The 18,845-nt window shown below is 26.4% G+C and overlaps 1 protein-coding gene across 1 annotated transcript; it reads left to right on the forward strand.

The window, feature by feature from the left end:
- Nucleotides 1–1,649: 1,649 nt before the first annotated feature.
- On the forward strand, nt 1,650–16,797 carry LOC105365980 (cytochrome b5 reductase 4). Its single transcript, XM_011504280.1, has 11 exons — nt 1,650–1,796; nt 3,471–3,770; nt 4,779–4,949; nt 9,454–9,554; nt 9,620–9,728; nt 9,828–10,087; nt 10,523–10,745; nt 13,001–13,298; nt 14,413–14,499; nt 15,458–15,616; nt 16,685–16,797. The coding sequence occupies exons 2-11, from the start codon at nt 3,485–3,487 to the stop codon at nt 16,737–16,739; spliced, it is 1,749 nt and encodes a 582-aa protein (XP_011502582.1). The 5' UTR covers nt 1,650–1,796; nt 3,471–3,484; the 3' UTR covers nt 16,740–16,797.
- The last annotated feature ends 2,048 nt before the right edge of the window (nt 16,798–18,845 follow it).

Genomic DNA, 18,845 nt, shown 5'->3' on the forward strand with positions numbered 1-18,845 from the left:
TTATTCAATAAATTCTTTAAAATAAAATCTGAAGCATATTACCAATTAACAAACAAAACTATCTAAATTTTTTTATGTAAATAAATATTTCTATATGTTCCTATTTTCTATATCTATTTCTCTCCTGTATTTATATATATGTCTATATAAAAAGTATAAACCTTCTAACTATTTGTTCGATTTTAAAGGGTTAGTTTATGGCTCGAACTGCCAATTCAATAGTTCAGTGGATTAGTCTCTCGGCAGGATAATTTTAAAGGAAACAATAACAGACAAGGCTGAAAAATATTATGTATTTAGTAAAAACAATGTTTATTATTTGTAAATGATTATAATAATATTGCACTGTTGTGTAGAGAGAGATAATTCTATCGAAGTAATGAGGGTGTGTTCTTGTATTCTTAAATTATTGTAGTTCTATGGATATAAGTAAGTATCTTGAAGTTGAAGTAATGCTGATGTTGTAAATATCAGCTGATGTCGTCAGTCAATCATGCTTGTGAGGTAGCATGAGAAGATGGTAGTTGAATCAAGTATGTTTGATGTATGAATAACTATACTTGATATGGTGTAAGATGTTTAATGGAATATGTTGAGTAATCAATTGTATCTTTATTTATTTATGGGAACGGTAGAAGAGCTAGTCACACACAGGTATCATTGATTATAAACCTTAGAAATCTTCAGGATTTCTGGAAAATGTCCTTACTGTTGATCAGTCGATATATTGAAGTCTGGCTTTGACTTACTGCGTCATTGAGTTGACTATTTAAAGAATGCGCGACCACGCGCTCATCACCTGGTGGTATTTTTACCATTAACTTACAAATTTAATTTTTAACAATCTTTAGTTATCAACTATACATTAATAATTAAATATGTGAATAAAAGTAAGTAAATATTCCAATTCAAATAAGGGTCGTATTCTAATAAGTTTCCGTGCAATTTCTAATTAATTTAATTTCTCATCACTACAGAATATAATATTAAATATAATATTATATAATTATAAGTTCTGTAAAAAATATTAGCTTTAATTTTTTAAGTAATTATATGAATAATATAGATACACAGCTTCAATAAGGGAGACCAATATAATGAAAAATAATTCTAAATTTGATTGTGTCTTTTAATATTATACTTTACCTCTTTTTTCTAACGTTAGTTTCGTTGCAACAAAACCCAAAGTCGATTGATTTACTAATTGTACACGGCATTCAAAAAGTAATGTAATATTGCTATGCTACTTGCAAACATATCTTTATTAATTTTATTTGAAAATCTATTCAAATAATATAATTTTCCATTGGTCCTAATTAAAAAAGATTAATATAAAATTTAATAAAATAACTAAATTATTTTAAAATTACATTCGACTGTAGATGAAAAAGAATACATATTTAATTTTGTTATATGAGGTTCAAGTCTGTAATATATATTTTTAATTTTATGCCATAATTAAAAATTAAAATGATTAAATTTCATTCATTTTTTTTAAATTAACAATTTTTTTAATGTATTATATTTATATGATACTATATTATAATATACACTTCGAATACAATATTTCATATTCTAATAATAAAATTAATTAGCTATGATTATAGTATTTGGAATACATTCTAAATTTCAATTTTAGATTACGCGCTTATGCAATAAATACCTAAATTTCTATTGTGCATAGGAAATAAAGGAAACAAATTTTATTAAAAGAAACTTTAGTTAATAAGTTCATGCTGCCCTTGATTAGACAATTTTAAGATTTTTATATGATCGAATCAAATAGTTGAATAAAGGTAATTGCATTTGTTTAGCAAATAAAATCCAATTTTTATTAAGTTTATTGTTGTTGAATATGTAGTATTTAATAATATACAGATATTTATTATTAATTTTTTTTCTTATTTTACGATTTTTTATTATTTTTAAAATCAGACTAGATAAATAAAAAAAGAAATTTAACTTTATAAAATTATTAGAAGATTGATATATTTGAAATATATACATAACAAATTTAATGGAATTAAACATATTTAAAAATAATATTACTTGTTTATGGTATACGTAGATTTTGTGAAGTTATTAGAATTATAAATAAAATGATAATTGATTTAATATAAATTAACCTATAATTATCACCAGTATCATACTATGCAGTTAATATGTCACAAAATATAGTGACTTCTTTACAGATATTTGACAAGAATATTAAGCATTTATATATAACATAGTTCTGTTTAACTTTAGCTTTTGTATACATAGAAAATTCAAATAAATTATCTAATATTGATTTAAATTGTTTTATTCTTTAAATTAATATATTTGTGTTATATATAATTTATTGTACAACAATTAATACATGAATTTAATAAGTATATTTTTATTTCTATTATTAAAAGATTATATATATTTAATGTATTTTGTCTTGGATATTTTATATAAATAACGACTGAAACTACAAGATTAATACAAATTGTTTTAAAATATTTCATATTTTTAAATTGAAAGTAAGAGTAAAATATAATACTTACCTTTTATTAATAATGATGAATTATTATATAATAGATTTTAAAATACTATTAATATTAAAATTAATTAATGAATTTTTTATTATTTCCTTCATTTATCATGCAAATACTTTCACTGGAATCATAATTTACATATTATAGATAATACTTAATATTTGAAATAATAAACATTAATATAAGATAATAATTATGAATTTTTTATGTTTCTATCATTTTTTTATATTAATTTTTATAATTTTCCCATTTTATATCCATTGATTTTGTTCTAATATTATATTCATTCTATATTTATTAATATATATATTAATATATATATTATCTATATATATATTAATATATTTATTCTAATATTATAAATGTATTGTTTAAATATTTATTGATAATAAATGTAAATTATATAATAGACCTGTTATTATTATTTGATTACACAGATAATATAGGTAATCTATTCTCTTGATTATAGGTAATATTTGTGATGTTTATAGGTAATTATTTATTTAAAACAATTTCCGTGTTTATAGAATAGTATTTAAGATTTTAATTTTTAATTTATCTCCATCAAAACTATTTGAGTTCTATTATTCATTAAGTTTACTGTTATTTTACAATTATATGTATATTGCCAGTATATACTGTCATTTCAATAGTGAGTTGTTAGCAAAGTTATAATTAGAAATAAATGTAAATAAGAAAACACTATATAAAAATAGAAACAATATGGTATTTATTTTGAAAGTATGAACTACTATCAACAACGTAGTCACTTATTACATACAGATTATTATGATTTTTTATAATTAAAAAAGTAATATAATTATATATAAACTATTTTAAAAGTAGAAAATATAAATTTATTTCAAAGAAAACACTTTAAATATTTATTATGTTCAATAAGTAATAGTACTAAATTTGTCCACAAATATTTTTCTTTTTTTTTTTTAGGACATATATTTGCCATGGAGAGTGGTCAAAACTCTCAACAAGATAGCATCGAGGCATCTCTTTTTCAATGTTTAAATAAAGTCGACGATAAACCAACCAATGTAGGTGCAACTACAACACTTACAACGTTGGAATTTCGAGATAGAATAAAAAATCTAAACACAAAGTCATCAAATTCATCAGCTGTAAATCTTTTGGCGACAAATACATTACTCTTACCTAGTGAAATAATACATGCAAAGTTACAAGATACAGTTTTAATTCAAGCGCCTTCGACAAGCTCTTCTGCTTCTTCTACGGGTAATTTTTGATAATTTATATAAATACTCGTTATTTTATTTCTATTGTAATATTTAAAAATTATTTTTATTTATAAATCTTCTTTTAAATTAAATTTAATCTTCTAGATTGAAAATAGATTTATCTATTTAAAAAATAATTACTTAATTGAAACTAAAATAGGATGTATGAATGTGAAGAGAACAAAAAATAAAGTGATAACAAGCAGTTTCCTCTTCGCATTATAAATATTAAATCATTTTTTAATTTGTGATAATTGATAGTAAACTTATGATTTTTATAATTTCGCAATTTTTAATTCGCGAGTATAACTTCAACACAGTCTACATATTTTCGTTATTTTAACTAATAAATGTGATGTATAGAAATATTAAAATTTTAACTATTGTTTGATAGTGAATTTTCACTTCAATTAATTATTCATCTTGGTAATTTGGAATTCTTAACTCTGTTGTTTCAACTGCAATTCTTTGAGAAATACTGAATCTACAATATTTAAGATATATCTATTCTAATTAAGTAATTAGAAATTCATATTAGTAAGATCGTTAATTAGCCATCACTAAGCCATACCAACACCATCGAATTAGCAAGTTTAGTAATAATAAATCATTATCATATTATTAGCTTACCAAGAGAAACAATATTGCATTGCTATATTATTAGAGACTATAAAGATATTGATTCAGAGTACATACGGATGTAAATGAGCCATATAAGATAGACGTGTATTTAATAAGTGAAATAATGTTTTTCTATTTAAAAGAACAGAGCTTTCTAATTGGGTCAAGTACATTTATCCTTTTTCATTAAGTTGCAGTTGTTTACAGTGAACCAGAATAGAAAAAAAACAGTTCAATAAATTTAAGCCACTTTTATAATTTGGATTATAAATTATATATTATATTTGGAATAACAGTCAATATAATTACTCATAATTGTATTTCATGATAGTATTCTGAATTATTAATATTACTAAAATTTTTCCTAATTGTCCTTCTTTTATAGAAATTCCACGGAATAAAATAGCCCTAGCTCGTGGTCACAGCCTAATGGATTGGATGCGATTAGGGGCATCTGGCCAAGATCTTTCAGGAGTGGGTAGTCAGTTTCTTGTAGTTACACCCTCTGAATTGGCTAAACATAATAAACAGAATGATGCATGGATTGCAATACGAGGTAAGTAAGCAAATTTCAGTTTTTTATTTTAATGAATTAAATATTCTTTTTATAAAATTTGAATTTAAATTTATCAAAATGTTCATATATTCCTATTCTATATGTTAATATATATTTGAGTTTTATGTATTATGTATTAATAATAATTGTCTATTTTTTCTATGAAAAAATCTTTAATAATTTCATATTTATACATTTTACTTTTATTTGTAATAAATTTTTTATGTGAATTAAAATAAATCTATAGAAAGAATGCATTTATACATAGTTTTATTAACTTAAATTTATTCTAAGTAAAATAATTCAAATTTCTAAAATTAATATTTACTAAATTTTTATTACAAATTATAAGTAACAGCAGTATATTAATTGGAATAAAAAATACTATAATATGAAAATTGTTATTGAAGTGTTGATAGTCTGTCTTATTTTAAACCTCTGTTTAACAAGAAGAATATAGCATAGTTGCAATGAAAATTATAACAATATTTTTTATCATCAAAGCTGCTTGGGATCAGACTAAAAAGCTCCTTATGATGGTGGGTGGAGGCTTCCTGGCAAGTGGAAGGGGCAATGCAATAATTCAATACTGCATTTAGAGTTTATTGTCTTTCCCTTTATTGAATATAATAAATAATGAATAGTTAATAATCTATGAATATCGAAATGAGTGTATGACAGAATGAATAGATGAGTATTTTTCATTAATGTTGTAAGTCGTAAGAACGAGCGTCGGCGTTACTTACATGCGGGCGTAAACCGCGAGTGTAGAGTGGCGGTCCTGTCGTGATGGGTGCTTGTTAACTAGTAAGAAGTAGTAAGGAACGTGCGTCTGCGTTGCTTACGGAGGCGTGGGTGCCAATATAGTTGTGGCATCGCTATTAGTTCCTTAGGTTGCTTGATTCTTGCCATGCTCTCATAATGGCGATTGCAGGGTTGGATAGCGAGCCCGATGTCGATAGTGCGGGATTGGTACTAGCAAGAAGCAATCGCGACACGTGCAGCACCTTACATATTCTCGTACGAACTGGCTGCGCCGATAGCGCATCGGTGGGTGTTACCATGTCGCTATTTGTCGTGACGTCAATAGGACATAGCTTCGTAGGGTTCATTTGTTATTATTTCTCGGAATTATAGTTGTATATTCGAGTTTTTCGGCTAGAAGCATTCTTTGAGTCCGTTGGCCAATGTTTACAAAACAAATGTTCGCACGCTCACACCTCTCTCACTTTGCATTCCGCTTAAAACTGCTGTAATCCATAAAAAAAGCTTTGAAATGGATATAAAGAAGTAATTTGCATTAAATTATTTATGCTGGCTCATTGTTCGAAATTGAGTGTTTGTTATGTGGCTCGAACTATCAATTCAATAATTCAGTGGATTAGTCTCTCGCCGTAGCGATTAGGAGGAAAAGGCATAAGTGGAAGGGCTGAATATATTATGAAATATATATTTTGAATAAAGATATTGTTTTATTCTGTTTTATGAATTATTATAATATTGCATTTTGTTGATTGCTTCAAGTAAGAGAGAGAGAGAAATGTATTCTATTGCAGTGGTGAGGGTGCTTCCTTGTGTCCTTGGTTGTCGTTGATGCTATGGAAATTACTGTGGATGTTGAGTATTACATCTATGCTGATGTAAAGATCGGTATGAGAAATCGACCATGCTCATTAATGAGCATGGGAAGATGGTGATGGTAATCAATAATGTTTAATAGGGAGAGTATGCATACTTAAAAGGAGAGAATATGTTATTCTCTGCGTAGTTGTTACGTAAATCGATCATACTCCAAAGGGAGTATAGTAGTATTGGAGAGTTAGTCACACGCAAGAACAATAAATGATAAACAGGTCCTTCGAGGACGGAAGGACTTAATAATAGGTAGTTATAGTCGACTACTTGAGAAACGGTAGTCTGAACCTGATTATGTAATTAAACGGATTATCTGGGTGAAAGAACGCTGGTCGGCCTGAGAGAACGTGTTGCTCCATCTGTCTCGATTTTAGCTGAGTAAAAGAACGTTCTTCGGCCTGGTCAGCTTGAGAGAGCGTGTTGCTCCATGTTTGGAATCAGACTAAAAGCCTCCCTGTGATGGCGGGTGGAGGCTTGCTGGCAAGTGGAAGGGGTAATGCAATAATTCAATACTGCATTTAGAGTTTATTGTCTTTCCCTTTATTGAATATATTAAATATAATAAATAGTCAATGATCTATGGATATCAAAATGAGTGTATGTGACAATGAATAGATGAGAGTTTCTTCAATCAACGTTAGTGGCGATAAGTCTGTAAGTGTATTCTTGATAGCCTGGAGCTTGGGTCCCCTTCTCCTTATGATTGAGTAGTAGTAGTGGGAGACTCGTGCTGTAGGGGCAGCAAGTTGGGGCCGCTTTAGCCGCTGGCGTAGGATGAGCGCTGTCGTGGTCAGGTGGTGGTAGAATGTCCGTCTTACGTAACTGCTTGACTGAATGGGAGATTCACTCGTATCGGTGTAACGCGATATAGATAGCGTACGGTGCTTGAGTGAGCGCGAGGACCGCTCTTATACCTATAGTGGTGATTGGCGCTCGTAATGCGCTGCAGCGTATGTGTACGTGAGATTAGATGTAGTGATGGTATTGGTCTACGTTCGTAGTGTGTTGCTGCTTACGTAGTTGACAGGAACCGTTGTATTAGTAAGACGTAAGAACGAGCGTGATGACGTAGTTTACGTGCGGGCTGGAGCCGATCTCTAGAATGGCGAGCCTGTCGTGATGAGTGTTTGATTGAACTAGTAAGAGGACGAGAGCGTCAAGCGTAGTTCTTTAAATATCCTAGCACAAGCTTGCGCAACTAGTGATTACCGGCTCACTCTTGCCATGCCGATTGTTAGAGTGACGTCACTAAAGTCTAGCCTTGGGAAGTTCGTCGGCCTTGTTAGTCGGAATTATAATGTAATATTCGAATATTTTGCGTAGTGAAGCTTCCCGATTTCACAAAATTGTGTTTATGACTCTGTGCGCATATGTTTCTAACTAAGCACAGGTGTCTTTACCTCTCCCACTTTGTATACCGCTTAAAACTGCTGAATCCGTAACACTCCATCTGTCTCGATTGTAGCTGCGTGAAAGAACGTTCTCTGGCCTGGTCGGCCTGAGAGAGCGTGTTGCACCACCCTTCGTGGCAGACTTTATGTGAAACGTAATTCGAGCGTGGATGACTAATTTGTACAAATAATAAAGAGGATGCACCTTATGAACTATCGTCAGGGTATGCTGTTTGACTGCGTGTCTGGCTTGATTGATTACAATTCCACTTGGCTTAACTATTAAATTGCTAACCTGTTATTGCAGATTTTTATAATAACGCACGTATATTTTTTAGGCTGATTATCGAGCGTGCGGTTAAGATTCGTAGTCGCAAGAGATAACTGATACTATATAGGTTAAAGTACACTAATTAATAATAACAGATGAGTGGGCGAATGGTAGAATTACAGTGAGCTATAATTGATATCTGAGTAGATAGTAAAAACACCGTGAGCCATGTGCGTGGCGACTGTGTGGGTGTTAAAAGTACAGTGTGCGACGCATGGCGGGCTGCTCTTAAATATTCGCGTAGCAGTTTGCGACGCCGGCAACAGCGCCGATGCCTGTTGCTATGCCGCAAATTGTCGAGACGTCAGAGAATGAAGCTCTGGAATGTTCTAGAAGCGTCGAAGGACATAGCCTTGGGAGGTTCTAGAAGCTTCATCGGCGTTGCTATACGGAAATATTCTTTTATATTCGAATTTAAGGCGTAGAAGAATTCCCGAATTCGCTGAGTCATGTTTACAAACATGAATGTTCGAGGGCTTGTAACTTTCCCAATTTTAAATTCTGCTTAAACTGCTTCGATCCCGAACACTTATCATTCGCTATGATTCATGCTGAAACCACTATAACCTTTATCGATATTCCAATATTGCACTTACAATAATATCTTTTGTATAATATTAATAATATATCAGAAAAAAATTGCTTGTGTTAATTTTATTATTTAATTTTATCATATTATTTCGTCTATTCAATCATTGAATAGCTTTCTCTATACATTAATTTACGCCATTATCCAACCAATTTCCTATAACTACGAAATTCAAATATTTAAAAAATGTATAGAATAACAATAAAATAAATTACTATTTAGGTTTCAAACAATTAGCTCATTTTTTGTTGTACTTTTTAAATTTAATATTGTCAGTGCTGTATTTTTGTTCTTGTATGTTATTAAATAAAAGACTTTCCAACATCAGGAACTGAAATCGAAAAAATGGTAGAAGTTATTTTCAAATCTTATTAATAATCTGCTGTAATTGTTATAACATTAATAATATATTGTAATTATATTACAATATTAAAAATCATTAATATAATATATCAATGCTTTAATTTTCAACTAAAATGATAAATTAACTTAAATTTTATAGAGTTAGTAATTATAAATTAGCTTTATTATAGTAATTATAATTTAGATTATTCCTAGGTATAGTTTTTAATATATCATTGTATATGGATTTTCATCCTGGTGGTATATCTGAATTAATGAAAGGTGCAGGGAAAGATTCCACTAAGTTATTTGAAGAAGTAAGTTAAAAATAAAATGTTTTATAGCTGTGTTTTCTTATAATTATATTTTTAATTATTTTTAGATACACGCTTGGGTAAATTATCAGAGTATACTCCAAAAGTGCATTATTGGTAGACTACAGAATTCCATAAATACAGAATATAATTTTGAAAAAAATATAAATAATTCTGGTAAGTAGACAGTCAAGAAAACCAAAAATATATTTTCTTTTAGCATAATATACATGCTATGCGTTACTAATGATAAACTTTTTTTTTATATATCAGAAATAAATCAAGAAAATATTGAATGCATAGATGATTTGCCCATTATTAAAATGTATTATACCCAGACTGCGAGTAGTATATCTCTTTTTTATACAATACCATCTAATAATCCACTAGATGAAGTTCATATTAAAAAATTAGAGAACTCAGAATTGGCATTACACATTTATTATGCAAAAACTCAAAATATATCGTACAATGTGAAACTTGCCAAGGATGTAGAGTGGCCACCTACATTTCAAGAACGTAGTGAAATTTCAGAGGTATTTATTTTTTATCTCTTAATTTTACCATAGTAATTTTATATTTAACACATTCGAGAATAATATATTTTAAAAACTCTATTATATTCTTGAAAAAAATGTAAAATAAAAACCAATATATATACATTATAAAATTTTAAAATTGCGATGTCATTAATTAAAATTGACTTTAATCAATGGCTTAAATATCATTATTAACATAAATAAAATAAAAAAATACATGAATTCAAATGTATTAAATATATGGAATTATTGTATTATAATTGAAAGTGATCAGTTTCATACAAAATTTTTATTTTTAGCCAATTTTTTCGATATTTAAAAATCGAGTAATACATAAAATATTAATCTAAGTATAATTATTTTAAAAATAATTAAAATTTATAACGATTATATTTTATAATGATTTATTTATACTAATTATGATTAAAAAAGGAAATTGTATTTAAGAAGAAAGATAAAGGTATTTGGAAAATGCAAGACATATCTATAATATCTAATGAAAAGAGGAACTTGTCAACGCGAATGTATAATAAATATGAAGTGCTAGAAAATACATTACTTTGCAAAATAATTCATCTTTTAATTTTACGTGCCCAGAATTATATTCAAGTAATTCCACCTGGCAGGCATGTCGAAGTTAAACTGAATATTATGGGTAAGCATAAAAATAAATTTTTTTTAATAAATAACTAAATACTCATTTAATTGATTTCAAACAATGAATTTTACTTTTTATACCAAAAAATATTAAAAATTGAATAACCTTAAAATATTACTATTATCGCATATGTCAAGTAAAAAGGTAGGAACGAATACATATTTCGATTACACTAATCTTTAGCTTTTGTACCAGTAATTTTAAGTTAACACGAAGAATTCGAGACTTTGGAAAATGAATATTCTATAAATATATCCAAACAATAATTGGTGTTAGATACAGTTAGTATCCAGACTCACCAATATGTGTTCCATCACCCGTTCCCTATCAAACCTTCTGGAACAGTAAAATAGATACATTTCAGAATACATTTAATTCATAACATTTTGATTATGAGCAAGATAGTCACAAATGTCGAATTTAACTTAATCTATTGAAATCATACAGAACTATCGCAATATAAAATATATGACTGGCAGATATGTATAAATTACAAAATACCTTCCTCTCTTTATCTCTTTCTAAAATATTTTGATTTTTAGTAATCAGTTTGTATGTTTCTTATATATTCTTAAACCGATTTTTTAGTTTATATTCAGGACAAAATTAATGAGATTGAGTTGTTATTAGATATTTTCCATAAACAATAAAATAAAGTTTTTAATTCCATAATATTGATCATAGTAATTGTTACGGATTGAAAAGTTGAAAGACGAAAGTGGGAGAGGTATGAATGCGCAATTCAGTTATTTAAACAAAACAAAAACAACGAACGATCCAGGATGTGCCCTGTTGACGTCACGACCAATATCGTCATGGCAACAAACATCGGCGTTTAAGGAATAGTGCGATAATATTTAAGGGCTGCGCTTCACGCGCAACAATTCAGTCTTGCCTCAGTCTAGTAACAATTACACAGTCATTATAACAAGTGCACTATTCATCTTCAAGCTTTCTATACAGTTATCATTCACTGTAGCGGTATACATACGTAATAATCAATCAAATAAATAATCTAAGAAAGAAATAGTGACACTATATTCTAAAATTCATTAAACTAAACTTAAATTAATAACGCATTAGTGATAAGATAAAACAACAGTGAAAACTTAAAAATCATATTATATATGCTCACGGATAAAACCGACGCATACACAAGCGCGGCACCAACGCATAATACAAACATTGTCGGTTTAACGTATACTAAGATAGCACATACTCATTATTCATACAAAAGAATATACATTCATCAACACGTAAACAATTCTCGTTCTCATTGCCCTCGACGCGCCTCTGTCGATGGACATGACGACTTGACAACAAGAGGGGGGGACTAGTGCATACCATTATATTTTAGATTTTTGAGTATAGCGATTATTTCCAGCTGCCTAATGAGTTGTATTTGACCGAGTCATAACGACAGGTGTTGCCAGATGTTTTATGGCATGGGAAAAGGTTCTCACAATTTCGAACAGATACTAATATTTATGATCTTCTAATACAATAAGTATTATAAATTTTATACGTAAAAATGTATTATGTTAATTAGCAAGGCAAATTCACATCTTGAAAAGTTGACATTGATATAAATAGAAATTATTTAGACCAAATAAATAGATACCTTCATATATTATAATCATATTCATGAGACAGCAGAATTCATATAAATGAATTCCTATAACAAAAGAACGCTCAAGATGAATGAACGAATATAAAATGGTGTAGATGTGCAGGAATACATAAATAGAATATAAATATTTTTTCAATGACGCGTACAATTGTCAACAATTTCAGTTCTGAAAATATAATTACAACTTTATCAGACAAATTCAATAGCAATGCAACTTACAAATTATAGTCCGAGGATTATATCCTGAATTAGAAATTAATATTTTTAAATTATATCATCTGAGATTGTAGCAATTCAATACAAAATTTACTTTAAAACACTGTTAGTGTTTAATAAAAATACATACGACTTATTTCCGCATTAATTTTAACTATGATAAAGATTCTATTAATTATTAATATTATTCTAACGATTTTTTACAATTTATTTTTAAGATTCGAATCCAATAGTAAATACTGCAAAATTTTTATAAATTATTAACAAACTATTGATAAATTACATTAATATTTTAAAAATTGTACAAAAAATATAAATTGAAAAATCTAAACAAAGAAATAAAAGAACTTTGATATAAATAAAACATTAACTTCTAAAATTATTTTTGTATTAATCATTTCCCTAGGTACTGAAGTTTCACGTTTATATACACCAGTACCACGCTACCTACACTCTGACGTACGTCTTGCTTCCAATAATTGTGACGATTATATTTGTCTTATAGTAAAGCATTACAAGAGTGGAAAAATGACACCAAATCTCACGTCATTACAGCCTGGGCAAGTTCTTGAACTCAGTAATACGCTCGGTAATTTTTATCTGGAAGCATATGATCAGTATACAACAATACATTTGCTTGCCGCTGGCACAGGATTAACAACTATGTTATCTATTATTAAGCGAACTCTATCCAAACGTAATACGTGAGTCACAATTTATATGTAATTATATTTATTATAGCGAATGCTAAGAAATGTATATATATATATAAACATACTGTTTCCGATATCGGTTGTTTTTCAGTTTTTATAATAGAAGCTAAATGTGATATATTTTCATTTAAATACTCATACAAAAATTACATTACCAAAAAAAATTTAATTTAATTTAAAAAAAAAACATGCGGATGAAAATCTTTATAATTATTAGTTCCTTTAATAGAACGTCACGTATGTCACGTATGTTACATTGTTGCTATTGTAAAATAATGAGATGTGAACATCATTAGAAAGCAAATGATCAAAAAGTAATCAATGTGTAAAAATATCAAGAATGATTTACCAGTTAAAATTTCGATTTAAGTATTAAATTGAAGAAAACAAAATAAATCTATTATTTCAGATAATTTAATTTAAATTAATAACAAATAACTCTTCCAATTGCTTCCAGATATTCTGGAATTCCTTGCAGATAAAGAGTTGACAACATTAAAATATTTGAAAATGCACAATTTTATATGAAAATTTGCATTTAATGAAAATATTGAATATAAAACTAATGCATATTATAAAATACGCAAAAAATTATAGAAATAAGGTACTTAAATATTTATGAAAAATTGTGCTACCTAAATAAATTTTGGTGAAAAAAAACAATCCAACATCTATTATAAGACTTTTCATCTGACGTAATTAAGAAAAAATTGGTGATAAAAAAAAACATTTTTATTCATATATCAAATTATGTAATAATATTACTAATATAATTAGAACATAATTAGAGAATATTTATAAATATTAAATAACTAATAAAGAATTATTGTTTCCATTTACAATTTGTTTCAATCTTTATCTCACACTATATTATGTTTAATTATATCTGTATTATATTCTTTATCACACACACACACACACACACACACACATATATATATATATTTAATTTCTTTTATCTTTATTATTTATATCTTTATGTTTATAAGAATTTTGGAAATTGCTTATTTTATTTATTTTCTAGATTTTATTTTATCTACTAGTATTTAATGTTTTTATAATTGTGATTTATTCAATAATTAATTAATTTTATTTTTTATTATAGACCATATATGAATTTAATTATTTTCAATACCAATGAAGGAAATATTTTTTACGCTGAGCAACTAGATCATATTTCTGAGAAATACAAGTAAGTCTGTCATTAAATATATGGTAACATTATTATACAATTGGCCTTGATGAAAAGTATTTAGGCACTCATTTTTAAAATACCCAAACATTGATTCTGAAATAAGTGTATGTAACTAAACGGTAATTAATCATTTCATGTGTATGTATAAAAATATAATTGTGTTCTTTTGTATTTGTATAAAACTCAAACTACTACAATCAAAAAATTTTTTTTTAATAGTATATCATTTAATGCTGTACATTAAATTAGATCAATATAAATCTTATTAAATTATATATACATATAAATATATATATATATATATAGTTAATATGTTCAATAATTAGGCAAATTTATTTACAAGAATCATAAGAAATTACATTTTAGAAATATATCCTATCTGAATTTTCCAATAATCACTTTTGTATCGATTTTTATACACTTTAAATTTGTACGAATTAATACATACCAATGTTATTTGTATAGCTTTAAGATCAGGCTATGCTTTATTATATTCAGTTACAATCTTTATTACAAGCTTTATTACAATCCTTAGAGAGATTCATCTAACGTTGACTTATGGAGCTTGCAAATTACTTTTGCTTCATCTTGAATTACTGAAATATTTATGTTTGTCTCAATAAAAGTATTTTCTGTAACAATTATTAAGACACTGAATCTATACTCAGCACTCACTTCAAATACTTTCATACTCAAAATTCAGCCCATGTTTAACAAATTGAATTATTTGTGGGAAAATTAGTTTATGAAAAAAATTCACGAGTTAAATTGTTGAATAATTGTTAAATAATTTGTTTTAAAAAATAGCAAAAGAAGTTATATGAAAAACATACAAAAAATGAAATCAAACAATTTTACATATTAAAAATTGTATTAAATTTAAAATGAATTATAAATAAAATAAAATTATTGCGATATATTTATAACAGTATTTCTTTTAATTTTCCATTTGTAGATTAAGAGTAACGCACGTATTATCAGCAGCAAGCAGTACATGGAAAGGAAGAAGTGGTATTATATCTAATGAATTATTGAATGACTTAATAGGCAAGCATTCAAACAAAGCCTGCGTGTTTACTTGTGGTCCAATAGGTTTCATGAAAATTACAAAAGAGTGAGTATTCACTAATATAAAGTGGTATAAAATCTTAAATATTTAATATTATATAAATTGGAATATAAAACGGATTTCAAGAATTTTCTTTTATATATTTGAAAATAAGATTTACCAGAAAACTACAACTACATGACTATTTAACAAAACATTTATAAATATAAATAATTTGCGTATAATTTAATTATTACGAAATGCAATTTCGTTATTTAATTTAATTAAATAAAGTTACTTTCGCCTCAAGATAGAATTTTTTTATTTATAATAGAAATATAGATATATATTAAATGGCAGTATTTAAAAATAAAAACACAATATAATATTGACAACAATGATAACTAGAAATGTAAAAACAAAGAATGCTAGAGTTATAAATATGGTGATATATCAAGAATTTATTATAATATAGTTTTCAGTAGAATAATTTAAATACTTTTCATGCTTTGAATATTTTATACTTTGCTCTAAAACAGCTAAATTTAAGCAATTAAATAAGTCTATCTTAGGTGTATTAGAGAAAATAAAAATTTAAAATTTAAAATTTTGTTTGTATAAGAAATACTTATCATTTCGTATTTAAATTAATATATTTATCTTAAAATAATCAATTGTCGGCCACGATAACGACGTTATATTTTTGCAATAATTTTCATATATTTCATTACCTACTCCTTTAGTTATATGTATTTATTAGAACGAAATAAAAATAAGAACTATCAATTACATATACCGTTATTATGTTACTTCTATTAGAAAATTAATATGTAAGAGCTAATAGGATATTAAAAATATTTTATGCTATATCTCACTATACCTTATAAATAATTATATTTATGCATTTAAAGAAATAAAAATTAAAAATAATAACTTAGTAATTTGATAAAGTCAATAAAAATTTTGTCAAATGTATAGTTGATGTTTATTATAAAAATTCGAAACGTCAAACTATACGAATTTTTCATTTAGTGTGTAATGAACATATGTTTCCTCAAACTAAAATAATATATATCATAATTTCAATAATTATCAACAAATATAAGTTATAAAGTAACACTGCCTGATTTGCAGATTGTTAAGGAACCTCGGTTGGCAGTCATCTCAAGTTCACGAATTCAATGGCTAAGTAATATTTTGCAAAAATATGGGACTAGTAATAAAGATAAAAACATTTTTATATTATAAATCAAAAACTAATATTTAAATGGTAAATATTATTTAATTATTGAAATAATACATCGTCTCTTTCAAATACTTCAATATATTAAATTTAATACGTTAACTGTATTTCATTATTTAGAATATTATATTTTGTTTTGAGATTTAAAATTTATAAATTCATACCTCTTTTGTGTAACTTTAAAATATAATTTATTTTTATTATTAGACAACATTCTGCACATTAATCATAAAATTAATTTTCTTACTGGAAATTCTCTCTCAGACACACATACACTCACTCACTCGACCTTTCATCAAAAAATATATTTGAGTATATGTTTCATGGATTTAAATTTTACAACCTAATTTTAATCAACGTATATTTTTCAGGTAGCTGTCACTAAGAAAAAGAAACGAAAACTATAGCGCTTTTTAAAATCTTAAATAATGATAGATTATAAAAAAGCCTATATCACCTTGTTACTGTTAATGGAATTTTAATTCTATATGAGAATATGGGAAAATAGGTCCTCTAAAAATAGTAGGCGAGAAATTTGCATTCTACACAATTACTTATGAAACTATTAGCATTAAACTATATAGTATTTCCTGTTATTTGCATTATTTATAATTTTTAAATAAGATTTTATACTTTACTCCTTATTCACATAGAGTTATTTGAATTTTATGAAAACATAACATGATACTGTGATGTTCATTTTCGATTAGTGGACTTCGTTGAAATTCCTTTTTCTCTGTAGCTCCCCAGATCTATAAAACTAAGAGATAGGAGATGACAAAAGATTTACCATTTTTTGTTTAAAAGATATATTTTATATACTATAATATTTTCATAACAATCTTATATGTTCTATCAAGTTTATATCCATTGATAAAATTATAATTTAATTACTAACATTTCTAAATTTAAATTAAGAACACTTAGATTTAATTAACTTTTAAACTAAATTTATACTTAAATTCATAAAGCATTCATAAACGCAATGTGATAAAGTTTATGATTTATACTAACTAATTAAACTTATATTTACGATTATGTCTAATATTTATACAATTACTAGAATTGATAAAGTTGAAGTTATCTAAATAGACTGAAATAGACCAATCTCGATTTTTTTTCATTAAAATTTTTGGCTCTAACCCTCAATATTTTCCATGCTGGTGAGAGAATAGGGGATTATGCGTGCCCGAACAAATTGATGGAAAGAAAATGACATGTTATATAATAAACTGCACGTGACTAATATTTTCAGTGCAAACGAGATAATAATATGCAAAGTTGGATCTAGTACTACAACGAAAATAAAGAATATATAACTAGGTTTAGTGCTACAGAGAAAAAGAGAACGTGATTACCAATCGTTGATTTAGTAGAACATGAGACTAGTACACCAGCATTGATGAATAAAAAAAGTATTTCTACCAGTTAATACATAAGGAAATGCAACTTAAAAAAGTGTTGGGAATTTTTATAAAAATAAATTAATTATTTTATTGCGAAACATTGACAATTATAAATTTTTTTTAAAAAGTTCATATCGTCTTAATGAGTGTCATTACTTGTATATTTATTCGATTTTCAAATATTTTCAAACAAATTTTCTTATACACATATGCATAATCAAATTACAACAATACGGAAACTTGTAGTTTTAAGGTATTTGAACCCTTTTAAGCTTTGTCGTGTTTATAGGAGACATTCAACAGGTTTGGGAAGTTAATGATAACTGTATATCATTAAATTCGAAATTACTTTCTTCGTGTTATTTAAAATTAATATTATAAAGAATAATAAATATATTTCATTTTTTTAAATTAAAATTAGTGTTGATATCATAGTTGATTTAATTTTTTGAATAAATTTAGAAATATATTAGTTATTAAAATGAATTATAATCTGATTAAATGTATTTTATTAAAATTTTAAATTTAACATAATTTATTTCATTATACTTTAATGGAGTTTTACTACAGCGATATAACATTAGTTAAAATTGGTATTGAAAATAAAAATGTTTAATGTAATATTTATTACATCAAGATTTTATTT

Source organism: Ceratosolen solmsi, unplaced genomic scaffold (genome assembly GCF_000503995.2).
Source record: "Ceratosolen solmsi marchali unplaced genomic scaffold, CerSol_1.0 scaffold19, whole genome shotgun sequence".
Taxonomy (NCBI): Eukaryota; Metazoa; Arthropoda; class Insecta; order Hymenoptera; family Agaonidae; genus Ceratosolen; species Ceratosolen solmsi.